This window comes from Coturnix japonica, chromosome 2, assembly GCF_001577835.2.
Source record: "Coturnix japonica isolate 7356 chromosome 2, Coturnix japonica 2.1, whole genome shotgun sequence".
Taxonomy (NCBI): domain Eukaryota; kingdom Metazoa; phylum Chordata; class Aves; order Galliformes; family Phasianidae; genus Coturnix; species Coturnix japonica.
Genome location: NC_029517.1, coordinates 78,571,451 through 78,599,057, shown reverse-complemented (window position 1 = coordinate 78,599,057; position 27,607 = coordinate 78,571,451). Strand labels below are relative to the sequence as shown.

The 27,607-nt window shown below is 36.6% G+C and overlaps 1 protein-coding gene across 5 annotated transcripts in view; it reads left to right on the top strand.

The window, feature by feature from the left end:
• The window catches only part of BBS9 (Bardet-Biedl syndrome 9), a 255,445-nt gene that overhangs the window by 171,393 nt on the left and 56,445 nt on the right, over positions 1-27,607 (top strand). Inside the window, exon 22 of one of the 5 annotated variants that reach the window (XM_032442563.1) lies at positions 1,437-2,159. The exons of 1 other annotated variant lie outside the window; for it this stretch is intronic. In XM_032442563.1, the coding sequence (XP_032298454.1) occupies positions 1,437-1,537 (101 nt within the window). In that variant the 3' untranslated portion in view covers positions 1,538-2,159. Of the gene's footprint in view, positions 1-1,436; positions 2,160-27,607 lie in introns of those variants that run through there. 3 more of the 5 variants (XM_032442561.1, XM_015855025.2, XM_032442562.1) reach the window with 3 other exon arrangements.

The following is a 27,607-nucleotide window of genomic DNA, read 5'->3' as shown; positions in this document are numbered from 1 at the left end:
TTTGGAAAAAAAATGCTTCTTTCAAGGCCTCTCTCCGTGAGATGTTTGCCTGATAAGCAAAGCCTTTTCTGAAAAGAATGATGTCTCATCAGCATGAAGGCCGAATACCTTTTAACTCACTTTTCTCTTATCTGAAATGTTGTATCATTTTTCATTCTCTCATCTCATCCTGCAGGATCATGCACTTATGACAACAGCTTTTTGTATAAGGAGTGGTGCTACTCATAGACAGGTGGTTTGCAGAACTGTTCTTGTTCTAGTATTCCAGTAAATATTTATTCTTTGCGTATTCTTTACACGTGGAAGTGTTTTGAGACCAAGTCCTTGACTACCACTAGGGAGCTATTTTTACAATACATTTTTCTAACCATTTTAGATTTCAGTCTTCATAGCTGTTTTAATATTGTGTACCCTGAGTCTGTAGTTTGGTGTTATGTTTCAGTGAAGTATGTTTTTTTTTCTAAATCAAGGGTAAAATAAAAAATGGCAGGATGGCAAAGAAAAGTTCATTCAATTTAATTTTCCTTTAATTTTATGTGAAAAGCATGAACTGTGAGGTGGCCAATTGTGTTCTGCTCCGTCAATTTCAAAAAGATGTGTATATTTTCCTTATAAAATATTAGATCTTTTCTATACATGTCCTCTTTACCATGTTCAATTATCTTTGTGAATGCCGTGAAGGACTGAATTCATTCACAGGCTTAGCCTGGTCAGAAGTTCAAAAACCTATGTCAGAAGATCTGCAAAGGAAAAATAACTGGGTAGACTCCATAACTAGTGACCCTTCCTGTATAATTCCATTGATTTGACTTAACAGAAATTTGGGGTGGATGGTGTTGTTTTGGGGTTGGATTTTTTTGGCTCCTCCCCTACTTCACATTGGTTCTTCTCACTTTATTTTGTTTGTTTGTTTGCTTCAAATTTCTTTCTCCTTCTGGCCACAAAAATAATCTGTTGCTTCACAAGTCAAGGAGTTGCTTTTGAAAGAGGGACCATCTTATACCCGCTATTTAAGAGCGTGGATGTACGTTGGAACTCAGACAGCTAGCCACTTGGTTGCACCTCCTCTGTAGGAACATAGGTGAATAATGCCCTTAATTCGGTCTTCCAATTAACTTCAAAAGTAAAAATTCCATTAGATCGAAATAGTCAAGTTTGAAATTAAAATAAAAAATGTTGCTCATTTTTTTTCCCTTTAATATTTTTTCTAAAGCTTCATTTAATGTTGTTTACCAAGCTTTTATTGCTGTCTCCATTGGATTTAGCCTTGATAAAATATAATTTTATTAGTAGATTTCACTGACGTTATAGTTCTTGACATTTCCTATTTTGGATGATAATGCTGTATGAAAATGTCTCTGTGTGTGGCACATTTAACTGTGTTAAAAATTTTACTTTCCATTTGTATTCATGTATTTTTATTTTCTGTCGTACAGGTGGTGTGTTAAATGGAATAAATGGTTGCAGTGATATTTTCAGAGTCGCAGTCACTGTTTTACTGGTGTGTTTTATGCATGTTGGAAGTACGTCCTTTTGAAAAGAGAATAGCTTCTTGTCTTCAGTGTGCCTGATTCATAACCCATTATGTCCTGTACTAAACATAGCATTTCTCATCTACCCTGAGCTTGTTCCAGGAATGTGTTGTGTAACATCTGGCACTGGACAACCACAGGCCTGGTCTTGAGTGCCTGGAAATTATTTCAGCAGAAGCTGAGGTCTCCCAGAACCTCCCAGGCTGTGCTTGGTGCTGCCCACCATGGAGCCTATGCTGCCTGCCCATCTCATGTCAGGGCACTTTTGCACCAGCCAGGAGTGTGGTGCTAAGCCAAAATTTGCATTCTTACTGTTGTTTATGCATGTCTGTTGCTGTTGCTGGACCAAGCTGGAAAGCAGTTTTCTCTTGGGATACGGAAATGGGTTGCCAAAAACAAATTCTGTATCTTCAGCTTTCTCTTGGATTTACTTTCTCCCAATTGTCTTTCTCAATATTCTTCCTTTCTAACACTTTGTAGCAGATTATTATTCATCAGTCTGCATAATTGCCAATTGCTGGCTTGTATCACACAGGCAGTGCCATGAACAGTGAAATGGGATCTGCTGTTACAGATAAATATTAGTTGAGATACCACAGAGAATTTCTTATTGAGACAAGCTGTTGTCTTTCTTCTAGTCTCTCTCTCTTTTTCTTGTTCTTCCTTCCTTCCTTGTTTTTTTCTTTTTTCTTTTTTTCTTTTTTCTTTTCTTTCTTTCTTTCTTTCTCATTTCAGATCTTTATTTCAAATCTCCTTCTTTTAAATCTTTTTGTTGCACATTCCATTGCCTGTTGAAGCTAGCTTTTATTTAAATAAAAAATAAAAAAGAAACCTATTGTTATGATCTCTTTTCCTTACATAGTGGGGTATTTTCATGTCTTATAAAGGGTTTTGTCATTACAGACAATAGAAAGTGATGCATTGGACTAATATTTTCCAAGAGCAACTTTGGTATTTATTTTGTAAATTAAGATATACAGCAACTTCTCTGTTTATTAGATCACAAAGAGTCTTCATGATGCTGTTCTGAACTAGAAATGTGATTGCTTTCACAGTGTCTCTTTACTAAATGAAAGATTTGAGACACCTGTTTTGGTGTTTAGGGACTTAGGAGGATTGGACTAATGTAGTAAGAAGTCATTAGAGAGCTTGTGCTCTGCTTTAGCCCTACACATGCCTTAGTTGCACCAAGTGACATCTGTTGGACTGAAAATTCCCCTCAGTTCCTCTGAATTTCACCAAGTCAGTGGGGATGAATCTGAATGCTATTCAAGTCCCTTGCAAAACCTGATCCTTAATAAAATCCACTCATGCTTCTTCAGAGCAAAACTCGGACCTGACAGCTATATATTTAAAAAAAAAAAAACAACAAAAAACAAATAGGAGAAGGGACACATTAAGAACTCTGCTTATTGAGGCACCTTTCTCCAGTGCAGAGCTTGATCCACTCCAACTGGATACAGGCAGTCCCATTTCAATAGAGGAGGAGATGCTGTTCCAACAGATACGAAGCACGATTATTTATTTATAATGGATTATTTATTGAAGATATTGGATTTGAGTTTTAGTCTTGTATGTACGCATAACTGCATATGTCTGTGGAATGCTGAAAATGTGTTGGAGAATGGATCTTTGGGAAGGATCTGAATGACAAGCAAATGGGTAACTGGCTCCACGGGGCTGATGGGAAGAGTCACTTCTCAGAGGACTGTACTGAAGGTGGCAGAAATACAGGAGAGGGAGGGAAATTCTGTTTGGGGTCCAGAAATGAACAGTGAGGGCAGCTGAATTTGTCTGGGAAAAAAAATATGAAAAGACAAAGCTCATATGGATTTCTTACAGCTTTTCCATTGCTCAGCTCTGCCTTGTTTTGGTTCATAATGATTTTCCAAGTACAGCATACTTAAAAATAAATCAGTATTTTCATCAGAGTTTATGCATTTGCAATCCTTATTCTGTTTTTAAAAAGCAGCTGTTGAGAATCACTCAGGATTGCTTACATTTTTTGTACTTTTTTCCTGATAAGTTATAGCTGTCTCTTTTTGCCAGTTAGTTTTCACAACAGCTTCAGAATTAGTCTTGTAAAACTATTAAAATATAGTTGACAAGCTGAACTAATAATTCTTGTGGTTTTGAACTTGTACTTCTTTTGTTTTGATCTTAGTTCAGACTTGGATTTAGGCTGACTGATCTTCTGCGTAGGCCTGTGGGCTTCAACACCAGGCACTTAAAAGCTCTATGGTCATATTCATTGTCCAAAAAAATTAACTATAATGAGGGATAAACAAAAAAATTTATTGGAAAAATAGTTTGTTTGGTCTTTTTCATAATCATTTATGGAGCATGTGGAGCAGTATAAATTAGCTTGAAGATAATAGCTTTTGCAAGCTATTCTTTGGATGTTTGTCACAGCTAAAGCTGTGCTTTTTGATGCATTAAGCACACAATGAAAACCTTACTATATCTCTATAGCTTTGGGTAGTATAACTTTCTATCATGGTGTCTTCTATCATGTTCTCAGTAATGATGTGTGTGGTTTTATGTACATGTGTTCAACAAGCCATTCTGCACTTCTTGTGTGTCTAAGGAGCCTAAAGGAGAGACTGTGTGATAGGCTGTGATGTGTGGCAATGGAAAAAAAGGACAAATCAGCCTGCCAGTTTACTTCTAAAGATGTGTCCATTCTGTTTCTTCAATAGATATGGATATTGGAGACATCTGGAGATATTTTAAAACAGCTTGTGTTTTCCTTCATGTTTGGTAATGGCACAAATTGAAGGTTGCGTGGCTTTGAAATCAGAAGAATTCTCTCTATGTAAAAAAAAAAAAATAATGCTGAGGCTTTCATCCTCATGCTTCAAAACTTCTTCAGTGTTTTGTTGTTTGTTTTTTTCTTTTAAATGAAGAAGCAGCTTACTTTTAAGCCTCATCTGCTTGTTAAGTCATCACACTTCATAGATTAAGTACAGATGACAATACATTGGATATTCATGAATATAATGAAAAGAGATATTCCTGAACTGATTGAATTCCGTCATCTGTATGATTGTGTAAGCTTTACAGACAGATATTCCTGAACTTATGATATTGATTCAGTGATTCGTTCTACAGGTGGAAATTTCTTGCGTTTATTTTCAACTCTTGCGTCAGGTGTTGCAAAAAGTCACAGTCAAATAAAAAAGAGAATAAATAGCTTTTTGCTAGCCAACAATTATGAGAACATCTCCTTTTGTAGTCTAGCATTTATTGTGCAAAAGACTGCAGAGCAGGTTTTTCAATCATCCCACTTCATAATGTCACTTAAACCACTGAAGCTGTTGGGATACGTGTTATGATAGAAATAGTAGCATGGGGACCCAATTCAGCAGTCATTCATTCTGACTGCAATATTCAGGCAGCCGAAGTAAACTGGTTTACAGAATGCTTTAATACTAACAGGCTGCCATACTGAATAGGAATGGATTTATGCACGTGGTTATTTCATGCACTGAGTTTGAATTTAAGGCTGGAATGATTCTTCTGGATGTGCAAGCCCTCTCTATTTTCATTGCCATTGCAGTCTGAATGATGAATATATTCCTACGTAGTTGCAGTATTAATTATATATGTACCTGAAATTATTGGATCCAAAACAGAAGAATAGTAGTTGGTTAACTGCAACTTTTGTGTCAGGTTGCTTTTCTGTTGTCTGCAATGTCAAGGGTTCTTCAGTCTCTCTGAACTCTAATATTAAATATTTGAAACAGCAAGTATGTCAGACACCATCAAGAATTCATACAGACCCCAAAGATGAGATTTTTCATGTGGAAATTATTTTTCTTCTGTTGATGGGTAACCTCCTGATATCATCCAACACTCAGATGCTTGCAAAGGTCTGGTGACAGCTTCCTGTCAGTGTTCCAGACAATTGCCTGTCTTATATTCCTGTGCTAGCACTGTAAACTGTCACTGAGAAACACTTAAAGCAGGGAAGTCCTTTAATGAGAATTTAACCTGAATCACACTGTTCATGACCACGCTGTCTGCTTAAATGTCATGAGTGAGGGATTAGGAGATTTATACTGGCTGTTGCTTTTCACTCTATGGTCAAAATAGAACTGGTTCAAGAAGTGTAGCAGGAAAAGCAGTTAAACCACCTGCTAAAATCATTGCTTGGACCAAGACTATGCAAGGCAGCTTCTCAGAATTCACTGCATACTTTCATTAATGATATTGTGTTGACATTCAGTTTCTCAGAAGTTCCAAGTGTTCCTTGGCTTTGCTTTGGGCCTCGCAGCTATTTGCAGCTCCTGCAGAACTTTAAAAGCTTTCCACAGGGAATCTGTGCATACAGTTCACGCAAACCAGTTTGAGACTGTGAACCCTCTGCTTGTACTTTAATCACACTGCAAATTTCATTTCTATTGTAGTGCTACGTGAACTTGTATTTTTTCCTGGTAAAATTCCAGCCTCGTAGCATGGTGCTAGCAATGAAAAATTTTCGCATTCTGAGCCTTTGGTAAGAATCATAGAAGAATCAACAAGTTTGGGAAAGACTTCTGAGATCATTCAGTCTAAAGAAGCTGGTGTTGAGAGGAAAGATGGGTAGCTTGAGAACTACTACATCCGGTTGTATTGTGAGACTTGTAATGGTTTCAAAGACAAACACATCTGTTGAAAATAAATGGTTAAGTTTATTCTTTGCAGTACAGCTTTTTTTTCTTCCTTGTTTTTAATGATAAACAAGCCAGAGCTCCTCCTCTGAATTGTTTTAGTTGATGACAATGGGACATTGATTGCTGGGGCTTCAAGGCAGTGACTCTTATTTCTGTTGCGTTTTCTTTTTGTTACTCTTTCTATGTATGACTAGATATTGCATGGGATGCAGTGTCAGCCTCTAAATAAAACTATTAAAACCAGTGATTTCAAAGTTCAATGTACCGTAAAAGAAACGTTGGGAGTTGGAGCCTCTGTCTTCTCCTTTCTTTCTTTCTTTCTTTCTTTCTTTCTTTCTTTCTTTCTTTCTTTCTTTCTTTCTTTCTTTCTTTCTTTCTTTCTTTCTTNTTCTTTCTTTCTTTCTTTCTTTCTTTCTTTCTTTCTTTCTTTCTTTCTTTCTTTCTTTCTTTCTTTTTTTTCTTTTTCTTTTTTTTTTTTTTTTCAACTGCAAAGCTGATCTGTATATGGTAATATTAATTGGCAAATGGAGAAGAGCTGTATTTTGGATTGGTTGTTTTTAATCCCACTGTCTTAAGAATGACTTTTATCCATTATCATCTTTCTATCAAATCCACTGTTTTTGACAGTACTTTGTATTTTCAAGGGTAGCCAGTTCCTTTCTGTAAAAAGCATTTTGTGACTGGAAATTAAAATGTCATTTACGTACCGTCTTCCTTAGTAGTAATTTGTTACCATGTTAAAAAGAAACAGCAAACAGAGAAAAAAAACAAACACCAAAAAAAAAAAAATCCCTGAAAACCCCTGCAGAACAATAACAGAAAAAGCACTTCTCTGATCTTTTGACACTGAAGAACTGAGCTGTTACATGAGAAACTTGGAAATTTCTTTCAATTGTACTTAAAGAAAATAATCTTATCTGGCCGATTTTACTTGCTAATAACTATTGTATGTTTTCAGACCTTGCTGTCCGCATGTAGGTACTAATTTTGTGCAGTAAGTTGTAGGAAATACAGTAATCCCAGTAACACATCGTTCTTAATATAATGTCACTGAAGTCAGTCTACATTTTTCTTTCTTTCTTTCTTTTTTTCATAAATGAATTGGCAAATATTGCTCTGGATGCTGTACATTCTTATAAAGTTTAATAGGGTGGCTACTATAAGTATTTTACAGCTTAAAACAATATTTTGCTTGTTAGACCTGCCTGCTGGCTTGGAAATCTGAACCTGTGGATGCATTGAGTTGAGAAGCCTGAGTGTAAGGAAGGGAGAACTGGTCTTTGCAATAACCTCTGAGTAGCTCATAAACTAAAGCTGAGAGTGCCTCAGCCGTAGCGCCAGCATACCACCCACAGGAATTAGGATTGGTTAGTGTAAGTGTATCCACTTAAGACTGCTAGAGTCTACTGAAGTAGGAGTGCATTAGAATAAGTAGATAAAATTGTGCAACTTATTGCAGAAGATGGCTGATTGGTCAGGTGTGGGCATGCTTATATTGCTTTTATATTTTTGATAGAGGTGATGTGGTCATTAATTGATAATTGCCTTATTAGATTTAAAGGTAAAGAGAGACCCTGAAAACATTAACTGTGGTCCTGTGGTACATATCTCCTTTAATAAATAACAAGAGTTTGCACTTACACTACAAAATGCCTTTCATCTGAGTGACATGAAGATTTAAAGAGGTGGGGAGCTATCTTGATTCTGAAATTGACTCATGGTCATGCAGAAAGTCAGGATCAGAATTAAGTTTTAGAGTCTAATCCATTTTCTTTAAGTTTTACATCAGGCCAAATAAAAATAGTTATTTTCCCTTGACAGCTGAGAAGGGCTGTACAACTCGTTTTTACCACTCTTGATGCCATTGTGTTGCTTTTGACCAGTGGAACTGCATGTCGGGTTGTACTTTACAGGGCTGAAAACCATCTCTGTAGTAGCTCAGAGTAGTTCCCCACTGACTGCAGTGTATCAAGGATCTCACCCAACGTGAGTGTGGTTCAGTAACGTATCTGCTCTGTGGTTTTCAAAAGCTACTGCTCTGTTTTTTAAGGTGAAGGTAATATTATAAAGCTTATCTCTTGAAAAGAGGAAGATTGTTTCCAGAACCATCATATCCAATTATTCTCCATGATGCTGAGGAAGCTTCCTCTGTAGCCTGCATCCAGGTGAAAGGTGATTTCGAGTGCTGTTCTGGTGTACTTTGTTTCTCAAGCATTTTTAGAAAGGAAAATACAAATTAACAGTGTATACAATAAATAATGCCCATTTTTATTGCAAAATCTATATAAATACTGAATCTTAGCATGCCTAGTCATTCAGTTCAGCCAGCTGTTCGTAGAGTGTGTACAAAGCAGATTAAGTCCACAAACCAAAAGTTTCAGTGGCTGTTTTTATTTTGCACCTGGTGTTGGTGTCCACTGACAAATACCTTGCTAAGAATGTTCGTTTTGGTCACATGGTTATCTTATTTCTTCTGACAATCTCTTTCTTGTCCTAGAGGTAGACAGTTGAGGACATGCAAGAAACTGAACTTCTGAGAATTGCAGTAATTTTTTGAGATGTCTTTTTTATGTATAGAAAGTTCAGTATTTTATCTTTTTTTCTTCTTAAAATCTCACCTCAGATTTTTCTGCTGCTCAAGATGAAAATTCAAAGCTTTTTATAAACTTGCATCAATATAACCATACAATGTTTCTGAGTAATAATCATGACTTATTTTACAATCGTGGAATATTTCCTGTATGATGTTTATTCATCTGTTATTTCAGAGAAGTCCCATTCAGAAATTATGTCCTGTTGTGTTTAATTTGCTTATTGTTGATTTTAAGGTTTGGTGGTTGTTTTTTTTTCCCTCAATTATTTCAAATTTTTACTCATTTCTAACAATGGACCATAGAAGTCAGGCTGTAAATGGGTTTATTTGTCAAAGGAGCTCCCTTGAAAACACAAACATTTGCAAATTATAACCTATAATATTCATATTATTTTTTTGTCCAATGTGACTGCAGAAAAGGTAAATCCATCATCAGAGCGTAAATGCATGAAGACACAGTGAAAGGATTTTAAAACATGTATTCACTGAAGACTGACCATTTATCTGATTTGTCTCCTTATTTCAAGAAGCTAAATCTGGCTAGGAGATTATATTACTTCTCTCCGTTACAATTCCATTCATTTCTGCCTTTCTGTCTGCTATTTTCCTCATGTGAGGTCTGATTCAGGAAAATCTTCTGTGTGTCTCTCCTTTGTTTATAAATACACCCAAGATGGTGTTTTCAGGAAGACTTACAAGCATATGTTTGAATCCATTCAGTGGTAATCTCTGAGTGAGACCCCTGAGAGAAGTTTATCCCTTTTCATGAAAAGCTTGATCTGATGTCTTTTTACCTAATGGGAGCTTTGCTTTTGATTATTGTGAGTAGTACGAGATCAATGGTCAAATATTTTTCTTTCCCTATCCAGTTCCGGAGCTCTGAGCAATGCTGAGGCATTGCTTTTTCTTCTCTTCCTCTACTTTTCTATACGCTGTAGCAGACTCTAAAGCTACTTTCTCAATTTTTCTGTGTGTTATTTGCATAATTCCATGGTTGGTCATGCTACATTTGTTCCTGCATGTTTAAAGATGTTTATCACAAACACATGATTAACTTATTTTGTAACATTAATGAAGTGCTCATGTACATGAGACCTTTGTATTAATTTATTTTAGTTGCAAAGATTATGCTACGAGGAAAAGTTGTAAAGTCATGTAGGAATCTACAAACAAGAAAGGATGTTTCTGAAATATATATTGGAATAGTACTTTCCTCAGGAAATAACACCAAGGACTTCACTGAGTTTCTGTGAGGATTAATTTGACCTACTGTCTTTTCTGTTCAGAAACTGAGAACAAACTCATTTCTTTGGTATCTTTGGTGAACATTTATAATTACATTCTTTTCACTTACATTTCTCTAAGTGCTAAAGAGTGGGCAATGTTTCAAACAGACAGTATTGAAAGAAAGAAGAAAAAAGATATTAAGAAAAAAGATATTAAGAAATATACTACCAGAGATCTAAAATTGAAGTCAACAGGAGTGGTGAAATTTCTATTGAAGAGTGAAACTGTTGGGATATGGAAGAGGAAAGCTCTCTGAAATGGGAAATTTGTTTTATTCCTGTGGCAAAGCTTTATTGATAAAGGGTTAAACAAACTGCCCCCTTGGTGACAGTGAAAATTCTTGTAAAATTTGCTTGTTGATCTGAAACTTTACTCCCTTTACAGACAGCAGCTCTACGCACAAACTTTTATGTTCCTTGTGAAATCTTCCACAATAGACACTGTAAAGCAATCATGTAATGCTGCAGTGTTTTCTTCAGGGAAGAAAAAAAAAAAAAAAAAAGGAAAAAGAAGAAAAGGATGGTGGTTGTAAATAGCTCAGCCTTTAGCAATTTCTAAGTGCTTAGTCCTATGATGACAACAGTGTATGTACAGTGACAGCTTAATTACAATAAGATCGTCTGTGTATTTGGATCACATAGAGGCTATGGAACACAAGATTTTTTTGGTAATAAATCAGAAGATGTTTCTCCTTGTGCCACATTTACATTCAGTCTTAGTTATTCTTGGCCAAAACTGTTCTTCCCAGTAAACTAAAAAAAAAATAGAAAGATATCAGTTTAACAAGACATATGATATCTTGAATTATTATTGAGCAAATGGAAATTCTGCAGAAGACACCTTTGTGTTAAACTGTGTACTAGCAGCCAACCTGGGAAAGAGTTTTTGTAGGAAGAACTGTATTCTTTGTATGGGTTGTATTTCTCTTTGTGTTGTTAAAAAGTCAAAATGAGGAAAGTAGTTAAGTAGAAACATATTTGCTTTTACATTGAAATGCTGCTTTAATGCAATTTTAAGGTTGCGAAATATGAAAGAAGTTAATGTAAAGCATTCTTGCATTAGTTTTCTTTGCTGCTGTGTTTGTTTTCTTTTTAATATTTTATTAATGGGTCTTTTTTTGCTGTCTGGTCAATGAGAACTAATTAACAGTTGCATAATATTTATGACAGCTACTTTAAAAATCTCTAATAATATAAACTCGTCAAGAACGTGAGCGCCCATCTATACTGCAACTGTGGCCAGTAAAAGCCCTAGTTACTTCTTGATCTCTGAAAGGTTCTTTTTACTAGTTCTCTTCTAGTTCTTTTTACTAGTTTTGATGACAGCGGTCAGCAAATATCTTTAAATCTTTCTGTCAAAGGTACACAATCAAACCAGACATTTTGATAAGAAGGATATCAGCTGTAAAATTCATGTAGTGCATGACAGTAAAATGATTAACTAGTATAAAAAGAAGGAACAGAGTGAAGAAACTTTCTGCTGGTAGGCTTGTTAAACAATGTCCTTAATGAAAAAATACAAAAGATCTATAACTATATATACTTTGAAATTGCATGAGGTAGTGAAAATACGGCTCTTGGCATTTGTGGCTCAAAGTTTAGACCTTATGTAGTTTTTCTACTACTTCTTCAGTTCTTAACTCTGGAAGAAGCCTTTCTGTGTTGCTATAAAAAGAGAATGACAGTTATTTTGGTGAAACATCATTTCTTGCAGAAAGTTATTGTACTAAGGAGTAGCAGCATAAAAGCCATCAAGAAATTAAAATAGAAAAATGCATCTTTGTGAAAGGGGCATTGATTTATAATGGAGTATTAAACCAAATAATGGCTCTGGGAGAAAATGGAGACTTCTACAAGCTCTGTTATTTTTGTGACCAATCATCTGTTTGAATGTTAGTGGTTCTTGCTCCTTGGAATTTTTGTACAAGCATTATTGCAAAGTCAAACTTAAAAAATAAAACTTAATAAATCTGGCAGAAAATTATTGTGTAACAGATCAATTTAAATGGTGAAGATTTTCCCATCAGAAACTCCTATGGCTTTATGACTTTTTTAAATGTTTGGTATCTAGATTGCATAAATTATGCATACTGGCTTTTTATTAACATAGAAGGCAAACATAACTCATTGTGAAGAATTCCTTGTTTAGATGAAGGCTCCCGCTTCCCTGCTTCCTGAATTTTAATATTGATGTCCCTCTTGTTCCAAAAAAACTCAGGAATGTTGGTACATTACACAAAGAGATTTTATGACTGCTGGAGCTCTACACAGAGCAATGTTATCTACTCGTAACAAATGAAATAATAATTCCTTAATTAATTAATTTTATTAAAGCAGGAGTCATGCATTGCAATCCTGTTTGCCTACAAAAAGATTTAAGACTTTTTTTGTTTTTTTTTTTTAATTTCAAATGTCTTATTTGTACAATGAGGGAGAAGATTAAGGATACTAATAAAAAGATCACATAAAGATGACACCAAATAAGGCAAGCTTCTTTACTTCACAGTCAGTGGGGTTTTATGGTGGGTTTCTTTTTGTGTGTGTGTGTTTAAGTCTGAAGAAGATTTAACATTGATAAGACTTCCGATGAAAAATGTAACATGAGGTTGGGCTGTTGATTTGCCTGTGTCACCATATGATATCATGCAACAGTCTCTCTCTCTGATTGTTGGATAATTATCAGCCTGGTGATTTCCTCATGCAGCCTGGCTGCCATATCATCTCCTTCCTTGGTGATCTCAAGACTAGATAAACACTGAGCAACCTGGTCTGGATTCAGCATTGATGGTCTCAAAGCAGATTGTATGTTGAATCTAGAGTTCCTCTATGAATCAAAGCAATAAAAATTATTGCACTGTATTGCTATTGGCTGAGTATGTAATCTAAATAAGATTTATATGTGACTTGATGAGAGAGGTGTGGAAGGTATTAAATGTTTGTAACATAATCAGGGAGTGTAAAATAGCTGGAGATACTATCTTGCATGTTTCTGTCAGTTTTCATATTAAATGTGCCTAGATTCCATTTCAGAGTCACTCAGAGAATGCTTATCTATTGCTGTATTTCTTTCAGAGTCACTGGTATCTGTGTATGCCTTTTTCTTCCTGAGTTTGAATCTCTAGAGAATGTGGTCTCAAGTTATAATCTTTTTTAAGTCCAGATTATTTCGTTATTGTGTAACTGCATATAATATCTTACAAGAAGAAGTAATCTTATGCTGAGTAAAATAGCATAGCTATCTCCATTTTTCAGAGTGTTGACTTAAATATGTTTCAAATTATACACCTTCAAAATATATGTAATTTTAGTTGAACTGAGTCCATTTCTGCTGAGTGCAAGCCTAGTGTCAAAACCACAAGAATACGTTGTTCTCATGATAAGACTTGATCTGTATGTCATGCTCTCTTTTTAACAATAGAATGAATATTTTATATATTTAATATTTGGGATCAAATGTATAATTCCAAGATGTTTGCACTAATGATTAATTTACTATGTAAGCCGTGACTGACATATATGGAATGTAATCTTGTGGTCTTTTTGTCCTTTAAAACTTTTTTCCTGAATAATATCATGGCTTCTGGCAGCAGAATTCAGTGCATTAATGAGATAGATAGTATTCTTTTAACAGTAACTACTGTACAACACCTTAAAAAAACCTGAAGTTGAAATAAATCATTACATTTTTTCTTGGAAACAATTTATAGCAGCAAATACTTAATGCTTTATAATTCATCCCTAAGGTAATGTCCAATGAATAGCAATCTTGAGTAAGGATGAGCATTAAGCTGTTGGTTTTACAATGGAGTTACTATCTCCAAAAAAAGCAGTCAGTGAAAGGAAAATATGAAGGACCACCTTTAGTCCTCTTCTCTCAATAAACAGACCAAATTCTGCTCAGTAAATCAAGGTTATTACCAGCAACCTGCCTTATCCCCCACATGTCTCTGTAAGATACAAATAACTCCTACTAAATCACTGTTAATGTATATACACGAAACTTATTTTAAATTAGTAGAGACTAAAATAGAAGACAATTCTAAACTTGAATTGACATTCATTAAAATTTTGTTCCAGGTAATATATGGTAGATAGAACAATCATGTAATCTATGTAAAAATTTGAATACTTCTTCACTATTGTGACACTCAGATTAGTAAACCAACAGAAACATTTGAGCCCTACAGCATGCTGTAGAGGACACAACGTATATTATGCGCTTTCATTTTTTGAAAAGTTGTGGCTGAAGGTGAACCAGATCACAGAATCACAGAATCCCAGTAGTTGGGAGGGACCTCAAGAGATCATCGAGTCCCACCCTAATTCTAAAGCAGATATCTGAAAATATGTCACACAAGAAGGCATCCCAGTGAGTCTTGAATATCTTCATAGAAGGAGACTCCACAACTTTTCCTGTTCCAGTGCTCCGTGTCACCCTTACTGTAAACAAGTTCTTCTGCATGTTTGTATTGAACTTCCTATATTCAAGTTTTAGGCCATTACTCCTTGTCCCCTTGCTACACACCACCAAGAGCCTAGCCTCATCCATTTGCATCCCACCTTCCTTTAGATATTTATAGTTTATCAGATCCCCTCTCAGTCTTCTTGCAAGATTTAATTCCAGGAGGGCCTTAGCCATTCTCGTTGCATCTCTACATGTCCTGACAACATTTGTATGTTCTTCTCAGGTGAACAGGCTGCTTTTCCGCATTTCATGCACCTTCTTTCCTTTTAATTTATTAATGAGTTCCTGGTTCATCCACAGAGACCTCTTGCCACCTGTCCCTGATTTCTTACTCTTAGGCATTTACCAATCTTGAGCTCAGAATAAGTGGTGCTTTAAGTGCCAACCACCTCTCATGGACCCCATCACCTTATGAGGCTATAGCCCATGAGATACCTCCAAGTAAGTCTTCAAAGAGGTCTAAGTTGGCTCTCTAGAACTCCAAAGTAGAAGTTCTACTTACTGCTTTGCTTCTCCACTCAAGATCTTGAATTCCACCGTCTCACAAACTGCTCCCAGCCTTCACATCCCCAGCCAGCCCTTTGTTGTTAGTAAAAAAAATCAATGCCTCTCTTCCATGTTAATTATGGAGGAAAATGAAGCCACTGGATCTGTGTAAATCTAAAGCATGATGTTGGTTTAAACATAATGCTCACAGAGAGGTGAAGGAGGCATAAGCAGCCTCCACACATCTTTGATCAGTTTATCTGCAAACTGGTTTTATCACAGGATTATCCACTTCCAGGAGCCTTGCACCAGTTTTCTGCATTTCAACACAAGACTCATATAGATATAAATAGAAATGTTGCCAGATACTCGTTTTGATCCTGTGTCTTGAAAGCTGGTCAAAGCATGGTACCATGAAGAAATGCAAACTTCATGTTTCATATTGGCAAGTGATAATACTAACAAGTCTCAGATATAAGAAAGAGTCGCATCTTCTGAAAAAAATAAAGGTTGAGAAAGGGGAGTTATTGAGTCAGCAGTGAAATGCAATTCATGTGATACATTTTGCAATAGCTGTCTGTGAATGTTGACCTTTTCCAGTTTTTGTCTCTGAGCAGCTAATGCCCCGTGAACTGGGTAAAATGTTGATAGTTAAAGAAGATGGCCTTAGCAAGTCCCTCAAATCCTGTAATGGATTATATATGAGTTGTACTAGTGGATTAGAGCGGTATATTCATCATTTGTCACATTTAAGTCTCAGCAGTATTGGGAAATAGTACTTGGCAGGGCCACACTCACATCCTGGAGGAAGTAAGTCAAAATGCTTCTTCAGTACAAATCATTGAAATGCATTCAAACCAGTGTAAATTGGCAGAACTCTACTGGCTTTGTATTGATCTAAATTGTCTGAGTCTGATAAACAGTTGAGTTATGTTATACTGCAAGCCTTTTCTTATTCCACCACCTGCAGTTTGTAACCAAAAGTTCATTTCTCATAGACTGACTCTAGCTTTTGAGCTGGCTTCAAAGAAGCTCAAATATGGTGGGCAGCCAGGTAAGCGTTTCTCTTTGCTTGGGAAAAGGGCATCTGAAATATAGCTACAGGGCAAGTTGAGTGCTCTGCCTATGGTGCTAGAACCTTTGGAATTTACTGAAGAAACCAGTTTATGACCATCTTCATAGTTAAGGAAGTTAAAGAACTATTCCTGTATACTGTTGTTGTTAACTTGTTCATTGGTTATTATTGACTGCTTTTTGGTGATGAGTATGATTACTGTATGAGTAAGGACTTCAAACTTGTGAAACCCTACAGAATGCCAGAATTTCCCCTGAAGCTCACAGAACTTTCATCTAAAAATCAATTTTTTAACTGCTGTGTCATATATTTTACTTTAACCTCCTTGTGGTGAAGAACCTAACTGAAATTGATTCCATTGAGTTACCACTTAGAACAATGTTGTGTGTGTTACTATCATGCTTTTAACTGCAAACATACAGGCAGAATACTGTGGCTGCAGCTATTTGTGTGTATCTTTACTAAAAATGTTAACTCAAACTGAACCGTTTAACATGCCTAATCCATAGCAGCTGTAATGGTCAGTGAAACTATTTCTGTGAGCTACTTCTATTGGCTTTCTGAACTTCCTTTAGTATTGATTTAATTTTAGTTAACCACTCAAGCTTTAACCAGAATAAGCTGGTGCCAGATTATGCATCAATGGCATATGTATTCTGTATTCTTTGGAAACCTCACACAATTGCAGATTTCTCTTGCCTATACAACCACTTTGTAACTAATTAGACTAGACGTGGCACTGAAGAGAAACCACAAACACAGCAGTATGCCCTGATAGATATTAATACAGTCCAGTCTCTTAACAAAGTGAACAATTGCTCAAATAATGATTTCCTGCTGTGGACTTTATGCTTTGTTTGTTAAATCCTATTTTCCTTCCTACTTTCCTGTTGACTATAGCAGAATTGAATTTTATTCAACCTAACTCACCCTGGGTCAGCAAAACTCTTCACCTTTGTGGAAAAAAAATTAACTCCTTAAAGGCTGCCTGTTTTTGAACATACCTTATCGGTACACCAAAGTTTTACCCACAACCAAAGGGAAGGGGTTAACAGCACAGTTTATGGAATGTGGGAGAAATGAGGCAGCGAGGTACATATTTGCTAATGTGTTTAAAGCAAAGCCAGAGCTCACTGGACCATGGTTTGGTTTGTTTTCATTTTCTAACTATTCATTCTTTTCTTTCCGTAGTATTTGCTCATTGTCTCAGTGATTCGTAAAAAAAAAATCTTCTAAATATATTTAATATAATGTTAGCAGTGACTACTAGCATTAACATTGCTACAATAGATGAAAGTTTAGTGGAAATTAATCCTGTGGAATCATGTCATTTAAGAGAATGACAGCATCTTCTCTTCACATTCATTCAGCTGGTAGCATGGGCATACTGGAAGAAAGGTAATTTACAGCATAATTTACAGAATTATATGGCTAAATATCTGTTGATGTGCAGAAAATCTTGCTGTTCCTGTTTGTTGGGCAGGCAAAAACAGTTTACTAATGTTCTAATATTTGTAAGCAGTATATTAATGTGGAAATGTCAATTAGGTATATTTTTAGCACTGCTGCTTGCTTTTTTTACAGATGGAAAAGCAAACAGTTTGGTAATCCTTGGATGGAGTAACTTTCATGAAAGTGTAGGAAAAGGAAGGGTCAGAGGGGTACATTTTGATCAAGGAGGCTTAATCGAATCTTGATAACTTTTCGTGACCTTCCTCTTCCATAATGAAATTAATGGGCTGTTTTCTTCTAATAGACTGACAAACGCCACACCACTACTTGTTCACTTTAATACTTTGAAAATAATACACAAAAGTAAAGTTTCTATACTGTTAATTTAAGCCTTTAACTACTACAAAAGTTTTTAATTTGAAGTTAGTATTTAACAGTGTGGAAAATGATCACTGTGGTGGACAGAAAACACTTCATTTAAAGCAGGAAGTTGAAAGTTGCATTTTCTTTGGGAGCCACTTTGTGGCTTTCTGTACTCTTAAAAACTATCCAAGGGATCTAAATCACTTTCATGTTTTCCTTTTTTTTGCCATCCTCTTTAATACTTTCCTCTGTTCAGGTGGTGGTATTGCTTGAATGCTGAATCTCCTGACTGGAAAAAGGTTTGAGAGGCACAACACAGGAAAACTCATTGATAATGTAGGAGAAAAAAGTGTAAAGTTAAGCCTCCCAAAATTGCTTTCAGTAGAATGATAGTCTGCAGAAGTCACTGAACTGGCAATGGCACATTTCCTATATCCTTTAGGGAAAGCTCTTTGAATGGTGAAAGGGCATGCAGCCATTTATTGTTTGATTTCTGGATAAATGATAGTTCCAGTTGCAAATATTTTTCACCTCAGAATCAAGTGAATGATGTATTCAGTGCATCCCTGAAATTCTCTGCAAGGAAGAATGGAAGTTTGACTGTCCCTGTTTAAGTGTGTCTACCAAGTACAGATTGCCACTCCATTCTAATATCTAGGTCAGACCTAACATCTGTAGAGTGAAAAAAAAAAAAAAAAAGAAAAAAGTTGTTCCTACCTGAGAAATCGTTAGGCTAGTGGGTTGTGTTTTGTCTGTTTGTTTTGTTTTGAAAAATAATTAGAATGTGAGCTTTTAGGGTTTTCATCATGTTTCTGTTTATCGTGTTTATAAAAAAAAAAATCATATACACTAACATTAGTAACTTAGAACTACTGTCATTAACAAAAGGTCTGAGTCTGAGGTTGTACTAATAGATGTAGGAAATAGAAATTATAAGGTCGCTAAAAGATCTGATGTGCTGTCCTTGGAAGCAGTGAGGCAGACACATAAGCATGCTTTTTCATTTCCTGCTCTGAGGTGCTCTGGTAATCCTGTTAAGGCATCCTGCTGTGGGCTGGCTGGAACTACCTGATGCCACCCCACTCCATTTGGAAGATATACCACTATCCCAAATGATACGGTATTTGGCTTTTGTTTGAATTCACCATCTTTAGTCCTCAGTAGCTGATGAGTTGTACAGTTTTTTTGGTTTTTTTTTTTTCTAGAAAAAGATGCTAACTCAGTCCTGCTTTGGTTTCTGTGTGGCTTATATAACAATCCTGGTGAGACAGAGCAGAGTATTTTGCATGACTATCTAGTCTGGAAATGGTACTGTGAATGGCTTTGTCTATCTTGTTGAACTTGCTGGATTATCCATATAATGATACACCTCCATTGTATTTCTAAGGGTATAACTTCACTTGCAAAGAAGCAAGACCTTGAATCTCAACTCCAGATAAAGCTCAAATATTAAAATACAGAAGCTCCTTAGTTTCCCTGACATTTATTCAAGCACTTTTGCACTCTTGGCAATATTCAAAGCTTAGAAAGAGCCTTGCAAAGGCTTGGCAAACATTACTGAGGCCACGGGTGAAGCAAATGAATTAAGAAACACAGAATATGTGTATGCAGAATCAACAGGAGCAAAATAATTCAGTTTTCCTACTTAGATGCTGTAATAGTGTATGAAAACACACAAACATTTTCCTTTAAAATGTGATCAAATTTACAATCCTCACATTTCTAAAAGCTCTAAAAACTGGGACTTGTTTCTCCACTTAACTCCAAGAAGGCAAGAATTTGAGAATTCTTGAGATGAATTTGAGACCCGAGTCTCAAATTTCATTATCCACAATGGAAATATGTTTGCATATTTATTTTTTTCTTTGATTGTCAAAAGGAAGCTGGGAAGAGTTATGTCTGGTTCTGTAACTCTTCTGTTTCCTTTTCTGTTTGAGAACCATTGTTTTCTCTGCAGCCCTTGCAAATAAAACAATTTCAGTGATCACCAGGAATGTGCAAAATGAAAGCTGAGGAATTAAAAATAGTCATCACCTCATTTTTCTTCATCATTGGCCATATTGTAAAACATACTGGTATCTCTTTTTTTCTTCAGGGGACACAAATAAATAAATAAAAGCTCTGAACAAGCGAGTGATGAGGCATTTCTTCAGGATTTTCTGTGGCATTTACGTGCAACTTTCCTGGCAAGCAACAGATTAGTTACATCTTGCCTATCTGGACATGTTTTTTTCAAATTGTCTGACAAGCAGTTACTTCCTTGCACGGCATTCCAGGAAAGCCTTTGCAGGATGAACTTGAAAATAATTCCAGGCTTTTAGCCATTATAACTAAGCAGAGAAGACAGGCTTATTTTTCTTGCATTTTCCTTTTGTGGCACTAGAATCAGGGAGCTGATTTATGCCAGTAGCAAACAACCTCTCCTCTCCTCTCCTCTCCTCTCCTCTCCTCTCCTCTCCTTCCTCTCCTTCCTCCTCTCTCTCCCTCTCCTCTCCCTCTCCTCTCTCTCCAAGCCGCCCCCTCTCCTCATCCTCTCCTCTCCTCCTCTCTTCCTCTCTACTCTCTCCTCTCTCCTCTCTCCTCTCTCCTCTCGTCCTCTTCTCCTCTCTCCTCCTCTCCTCTCTCCTCTCTCCCTCTCTCCTCTCTTCTCTCTCCTCTCTCCTCTCTTCTCTCTCCTCTCTCCCTGCCTCTCTCCTCTCTCCTCTCTCCTCTCTCCTCTCTCTCCTCTCTCCTCTCTTCCCTCCCCTCCCCTCCCCTCCCTCATGGCTGGAGGTAGCACTAACCTGCTGGTGACATGTAGAGATTAAAGCATTGTTTGCCAGCAGCAACCAAGAATGATCACTGCAACAAAACAGTTCATTGAGCTCACTTTTGAGTCCAGCTAACACGGTTAGCAAATGACTTAACCTCTTCCAGAGGCAGGCCCATCGCAATGAACTTCTGCCTGCCACCTTTACTGGCTCAGGTGGCCAAATGTCTCCTAGTGGGACAGGTCTGAGGCCTGTAGCACCTTGTAACAGCCTGATAGAAGGCAAAATGTCTTGTGTCTAAGTTGTTACTGAGACACAAGGGGCTGGATTCAGACTTCACAAAGCACAACAGTAGTATAATGTAATTTAAGATAAGCCACCTGGCTTGGTCCAACTACAAGCTGTATGAAGTGTTCCTGGTTTGAATGTACATGAACACTCTTATTCTTGGCCTCTGTTAGCCATTGCATTTCCATCTTCTATTCTGCCTTTCCCAGCAGTGCCATAGCAAGACATTTTCCAAGCATCTTCCTGCTCTGTCTCTGTCTTTGGCCAGCCCAGCTTGGTGTAGATGGAGGCCTGCAGTCCCTCTAGAAGCATCTGGAAATGCCTGTGAGCTTTTGTGTCCATTTGATGCAACTGTCTCCTTTCACTTGCTGTGAATCTGCTGCTTGTATTTTTAGTTGTCTCCTGAAGTTTAGTTCAAAAACATGTGATGGAGGACTTGGATGTGGTTCTAATGAATGAGAGAAATTACCGTGTTGCTTTATGATGTATCAGGCAGCTGAAGCAAGTGGACCCCCCTCTATATGGACCTTACTTTCTGACCTGCCCTTGAACTTGTCTTTGGTAGCTGCTGTTCTCCCACCATTGTTTTCGTAGTCTGATTGAGCATGGCAGATGAAGATACAGTTTTCTGTAGTACTGATGTATGTTTTGGACAAATTCTGAGTTCATAAAAGGTAGGAAAAAAGAGACAAAAAAAGCATAATAGCATGTTGCCATAGTTAACTCATCATTCAATCAAATGATGAGTAGTTATGCAGCTGCTTGAGCTGATTCCTTGCAGAATCTCACAGTGTTTAGAATCAAGTAGGGGAAAAAAAAAAAACAAACACCTTTAAATCCTGTGACTTTTGCTCATTAAGAATTGGAAGGATCTTGTTGGGTAGATGGCATGATATGTATATTTTTTGAGTTCATGACTAGACCTTCTATTCCGTACCTAAAAATAGTGTTCACCAGTTATGTAAAGCTCTACTTGAAGGCTTCTGTGAAAGTGGTGGTGGAGGCATAGCTAAAAATAACATAGTATAGATTTCTTAATTCTATTAAAAATATTAAATGGATTATTACTGTAAAAAATGTACAGGTATGACAGATGTGTATTTCATATTATTGTATCTCTTGATATTTCTGCCACTGCAGTCATGACATACTTAAATATGTTTTAAAAAGCCATAATGCCATTGTTATGATTGCTTGTATTCTGAGATAAAGGTGGGTTAGAAGAGGTGTATAATAGGCTAAAGAGAGTATTAATTGTAGAGCTTGTAATAAGGATGTGTAATAAGGAAACATTTAGCATGGTTATAAACTTTTAAAATAATCCTACTGTGTTACGTATTCTCTGCTTTTCTGTGTGTACTCAGTTCTCTAACTATAGAACTCTATATAGAGTATGTCAGGAACCTCTCAAGGTACACATCAGTTCTCATAATAAGGAAAAATGAAAAGTAAGTTGCCTGTTGCTGTAACATACTGGTAAAGTCCACTTCTGGTGCATTGTTGCTGTCACAAGCATTTATGCTAACCTATAGGGCAGGATGCTGTCATTATCAGGAAATTCCAACACTTTTCACAGTTGCCCATTTCCCACGGGGGTTACAAGGAAACTTCTTAAATTCTTCAAGTCTAGACCAAGTTGTAGCAACCAGCTACTGCTGGGAAAACCTTGTAAATGTCAGTGAGGTCCTGTAGACTCCATCCATTTCTACCTCACGGCTGAAAGATTAGGACAGCTTTTCCAGTAATGAAGGAGCAAAGAAAAAGCCACAACCTTCCCTATCCTATCCACTTAGCATCCCCCACAGGTATGTGCAGTGTTAAGGTACAGAAGAAAATTTTCATTGAGTGTACTGGCATCCAGTGCTGACAGATACTTTCTTCAATAGGTCGAAGAGTTCAGGTACAGATGTGAGTTGTGTTAGACCCTTGCAACTGGAATGGTTATCACAAGGGCAGAAGTTGATGTGGATAAAAGGGGAAGCAGTTATATAAACTGTTTTTCTTTTGAAGCTCTTAGTTTGCACCAGGAGTGGATCTGCCCACAAAGTGTTTTGCATAAGCAAAGCAGAATTGCAATGATTTTCACTAGTAGCCATGTAATTCAGTGTAGAACAAATAGCATTCATAGATCAGTTTGTGAAACTCTTTAAGAATCATTTGAGAACTATGCATTACCAAAATATACTTAGTTAATTTGCTCTGGCAGGCCTGCCAGTGGTGGTAGTTTGAGGTGCTGTAGTACTCTGGGATTCATTTCACAGGCTATGATCCTATGATAGTGGTTGCTGTGTAAATTGTAGGCAGCAAGGCAGCTTGTGCCTGAGCTTTCACTCAGTGTACAAAACAGGAGGGAGGAAGTGGAAAGAGAGAAAACAATGACTGTGCATACAAAGCAGTATTTACTGCGTGCATGAAGACTAGCTCTGCTGCAGCTGAATCTTTTCTTCCCTTAGTGGGACAGTGAAAGCTACATACTGATAATACTTTCAGGAAGATTTTAGCTTTTAAGTAGTGACTGTCTAATGCAAAATGTCTAGCATGCCCTTGAGGGGAGTTTGTCCCTGTCATCACAGTCAAGGCTTAATTACTTAAGTCTCTTCTTGAGGGACCAACACCCAACATAAATTCTCCCTAACACATCCTTACCGTATGAGTTAGGTTGCTCAGATATTTCTGAAGTTTTGTGACATAAGTTGTGGCACAGAACATAGGTGGGACTTAGGCTGCCTGGAATTATGTCATTTTTTAGAATATTGCCTATGATAGTATACTACCTAAAATAGGTCTTTGACCCTTCAAACCTCACAGATTGCGGAACTGAGAACTTCTGTTTTCTCCAGTGGAAAATAGGATAACAGAAGCTCTGTCTGCTATAGTGTGCACAAGAAGCATAAAGATCACATTTGCCATCTATTGAGCTTAGGTGTTGAATCTGGGATAGTCCAGTCAGACCTTTGCAGGGAAAGCTTTGAGGGCATCCGGGACCTGCTTAACTGCCACATGGAAAGCTAAGGCTTGCTGCCTGGCGTGGCAGATTATTGATCTCACATGCCCTTGAAATGTTGTCATGAGACTGTTGATTAGGAACAAGGACTCATTGGAGCTTAAACTCATTGCTACTGTACAGGCAAGGTATGTGGGCAGCCTGAACTCAAACAGAGAAATGGAGATGCCAAATGTGGGTCTTGAAGACATCTTCTTCACAGTACTCACAGAACCTCATACCTCAGGAGAAAATAAACTGTTGGGAAGGAGAACTTCAAAGACTTGTACAGATCACTGGAAAGGCTTGTAGGAAAGATTAAATTAAACAGAGACACTCAAGTTTCTGTTCTGTAAAGGTATGGTATTTTTTGTATTTACTTATTACTTCATATTAGTACTGTAAACTCTATGTAATACTTCACATAATATCATAAAATGCTTTGTTTTAGCATGAGACTCACTACAGTCTCTTACTGGTATGAGATGAGCCTGCTTGTGATGAGATGCTTGTGCAGGCGCGATGGTTGGGATTAGTTAGGTGGTGATGAGGATTGTTTTTTTGTAATTGCACATTTAAGGAAAAGCATCAAATTTACCTTTCCCAATTGAATCTTTTTTTTTTTTTTTTTTTTTTCTCCACATGAATATGAACATTTCCCAAAGGGCAGAGGTTTTTTGTACTTTAAAGGATAATCATAATATCATGTGTAGGTTTTAGGAATATTCTAGTGAAAAGGTACAAATCATATAGAATCAATTTTCTTATATATGTATATATGAAAGAAAAGCACTGATATTTTAAATCTCATGCCTGGAAACTCAGCCTGTTATTAAAACAAAACAAAACAAAACATAACAAAAACCATCAGTTTACATTCTTACTGGCTTGTCATCTATATATATGTGTGCAGAATCTGTGGTCATAATTAGCTGATATTCTTCCCTATTGAAATTATTTTTTCTTAGAAATGTTGAAAATGTGTAAATCAAGATTATTTTTTTTTTTCCCTGTAGCCTCTTTATACTGTGTAGGGGTAGGTGATAAATTGATTTTGTATGGAAAACAAGCAGATATATCTGAGAAAAATGCAATGAAAAAATACCTGTAAGAGGAGCAGGTTCAATTTTTAAAATTGAAAACTCTAAAATTATGATGAAATTTCAAATACCACTAGGTTTATTTTGTTGTACAAGATCAATCGCTATTTACCTACTTTCTCTAGTATAAATTAAAGCTGTCCTTGCATTAGCAAGTGTTTTTGTTTTTCTGTAAAAATCGCTTAGCAAAAAGAGAAAGATGTTCTCAAATATAAGACCCAAATATGTGAATGTTTTCTCTGGCCTCTATCTTTCTAGAATGTATGTTGCAATAGGTATTAATATTTTTTTAATCCGGGGTTCACTTGCTACTTGAAACCTTCTGAATTGCTTCAGCTCTCTTTAATCATGTTAATGGACATGAAATGAGAAACTCAAAAGACAGCACTGCATTATGATTTTTGTGTGCCTCTGTAATAAACTGTTACCCACCCAACTGAAAAATCGGTCAGCATTGGGGTACAAATTAAATGCTCTGTGGAAAATATCTTCTTTTTATCACTGTTTAAATCAGCGGTGGAATAGCAGATTAACTTTTAGAATGTCCAAGTCATAGATGTTTCTTTGAATTTGTGTTGGGATGCTGCTTACATTTCTTTTTTAAAAAGTTTCATTTGTCCCATTATAAAATCAGAATAGTTATTCTGTTTCGTGATGTGATTGATAATGTAATAATGTAGAAATGCTAAAGGTGTTGCTCTGTCAGTTAGTTTTCCAAAACAATCAAAGGTCTTTCAAATTCTGTTTCTTTTCCTCCTCACTTCATTCTTCAGTGACGATTCCCAGATTCAGAAGAGTAAGAAAGCATTTTCCTTAATAATGTTTTTAAATACCCCTTTGCTCTCCTTACATTTACCTAATCATAAAAATGAAGTTGTTACCGATTCTTATAATGGAATTATCCCGGTTTTGCTTGAACTGCATTCAAGTAGATACAAATCCTTAATAGTACAAATGTAATGGCGTTGCTTTCTACAAAATAGACAGATACTTGACCTTTCCATCCTTTAGCAGTTACTTTTCATGGTTAACCATGCATTACTAGATGCCTTCAGTTCTGTGTAAAAGCATCTATTATGTCCTTTTGGGAAGGAGAACTTAAAACCTTGAAGTCCCATGCACATACCAAAAAAAGGTGGGTGGGGGAGGAAGAAAAAAGAATAAAAAGGTCTAGACACCAAGGAGACACTACACATAGCGTTTTTTTTTTTAAATTTGGCTGCTCAAAAAGATAAGTGGCTGAGAGAAAGTCAAGTGTTGTTCCTCTATAAATTGTGTGCCAGCAGGTTTATCGCTAAACATTGTAGATTATGTTGAGTGGAATAATCTGAAGGAAGAAAGGGAGGCTAAAAAAACAGACTGGTAGGACTATTTTGACTCCACAATCAAACCCTCCTTGACTTTTGCCCTTTGGGTGGAAAGTGCTTATGTTACAAAATAACATGAGGTCAGCCTCTAGGTTTTGCTGTCAGTTTCTTTCTTGCTGATCTAGACTGACTGAGTAGTTGCCTAATGGATGTGTGTTCTTCACTTTTGTGCTAAACACTATATGCTATTACTATATGGGTGAGAGGAGTGACAGTCACTTTCCCTGCAAAGTAGAAAGGAGAAGCACACACTTCAAGAATGAAAAACTGCCTGGATGGGATTAAAGAGCTGCATCCATACACTGTGGGAAGATACCCTGAAAGAGAAGTGGGCCTTTACTTTTTAAATATCTCCTTCTCTCAGAGAAAGTCTAAAGATTTAGACTATTTTTAAAGCTACAGAAGTCAGTATTAAAAAAACAAAACAACACAAAACTTTGTTTGTGTACACCCAGTTGATTAAATAGTGTTCTTTGAAAACTCTCAAATCCTTTTCAAAGTCTGTGTTTTTTGTTTTTTTTTGTTTTGTTTGTTTTGGTGTTTTTTTTTGTTTTTCTAAGTTCTCATCAGCCTAGGATTACAACTGCATGGTTAGTGATCCAGCTGTAGGCTCGTGATGTGGAAGAGGTGTGGGAGCCCAAGTATATTATTTAGTGGCTGTGATACAGTAGAGGAGGCCCTTGACAGGAAGCAATAAAGTAGTTACTAGGTAATGAATGTGGAGGCACCATGTATAAGTTGAAACTGATATATGTAAATCACTGACTTTAGGATGCTCAAGCTGCCTCTCGGCACCCATCTTTCTTTACTTAAGTAGGTATCAAATACTTATTGTTTTGATAAATGGTATGTAGCTAGCCTACATTAAAGATCTTAAGGGAGTTGAGCTCTTACAGTCCTTTGAAATGTAATGGAATTTGGGCGCCGGAATTTTAGTGCTGTTTCTTTTGCAAATGTCACTGGCTCATTTGCTTTTATTAAACTGGCTTTTGAAAATACTGCAAAGGCTTTGATGTGTTCTGTCACAGTATGGAAGTAGCATAGGCACAGGGTGTCCATACAAACCAGTACATCTGACTTCAAACACTCATTGGCAGAGGCAGAAACCAACACAGACCAATTGTAAGATAAATTGTTGAAGACTTTTTGCTTCTGTGTCTAATGCTCATGGTTCATAATGCTGATAGCATATTTTGGACATTTCTGCACAGA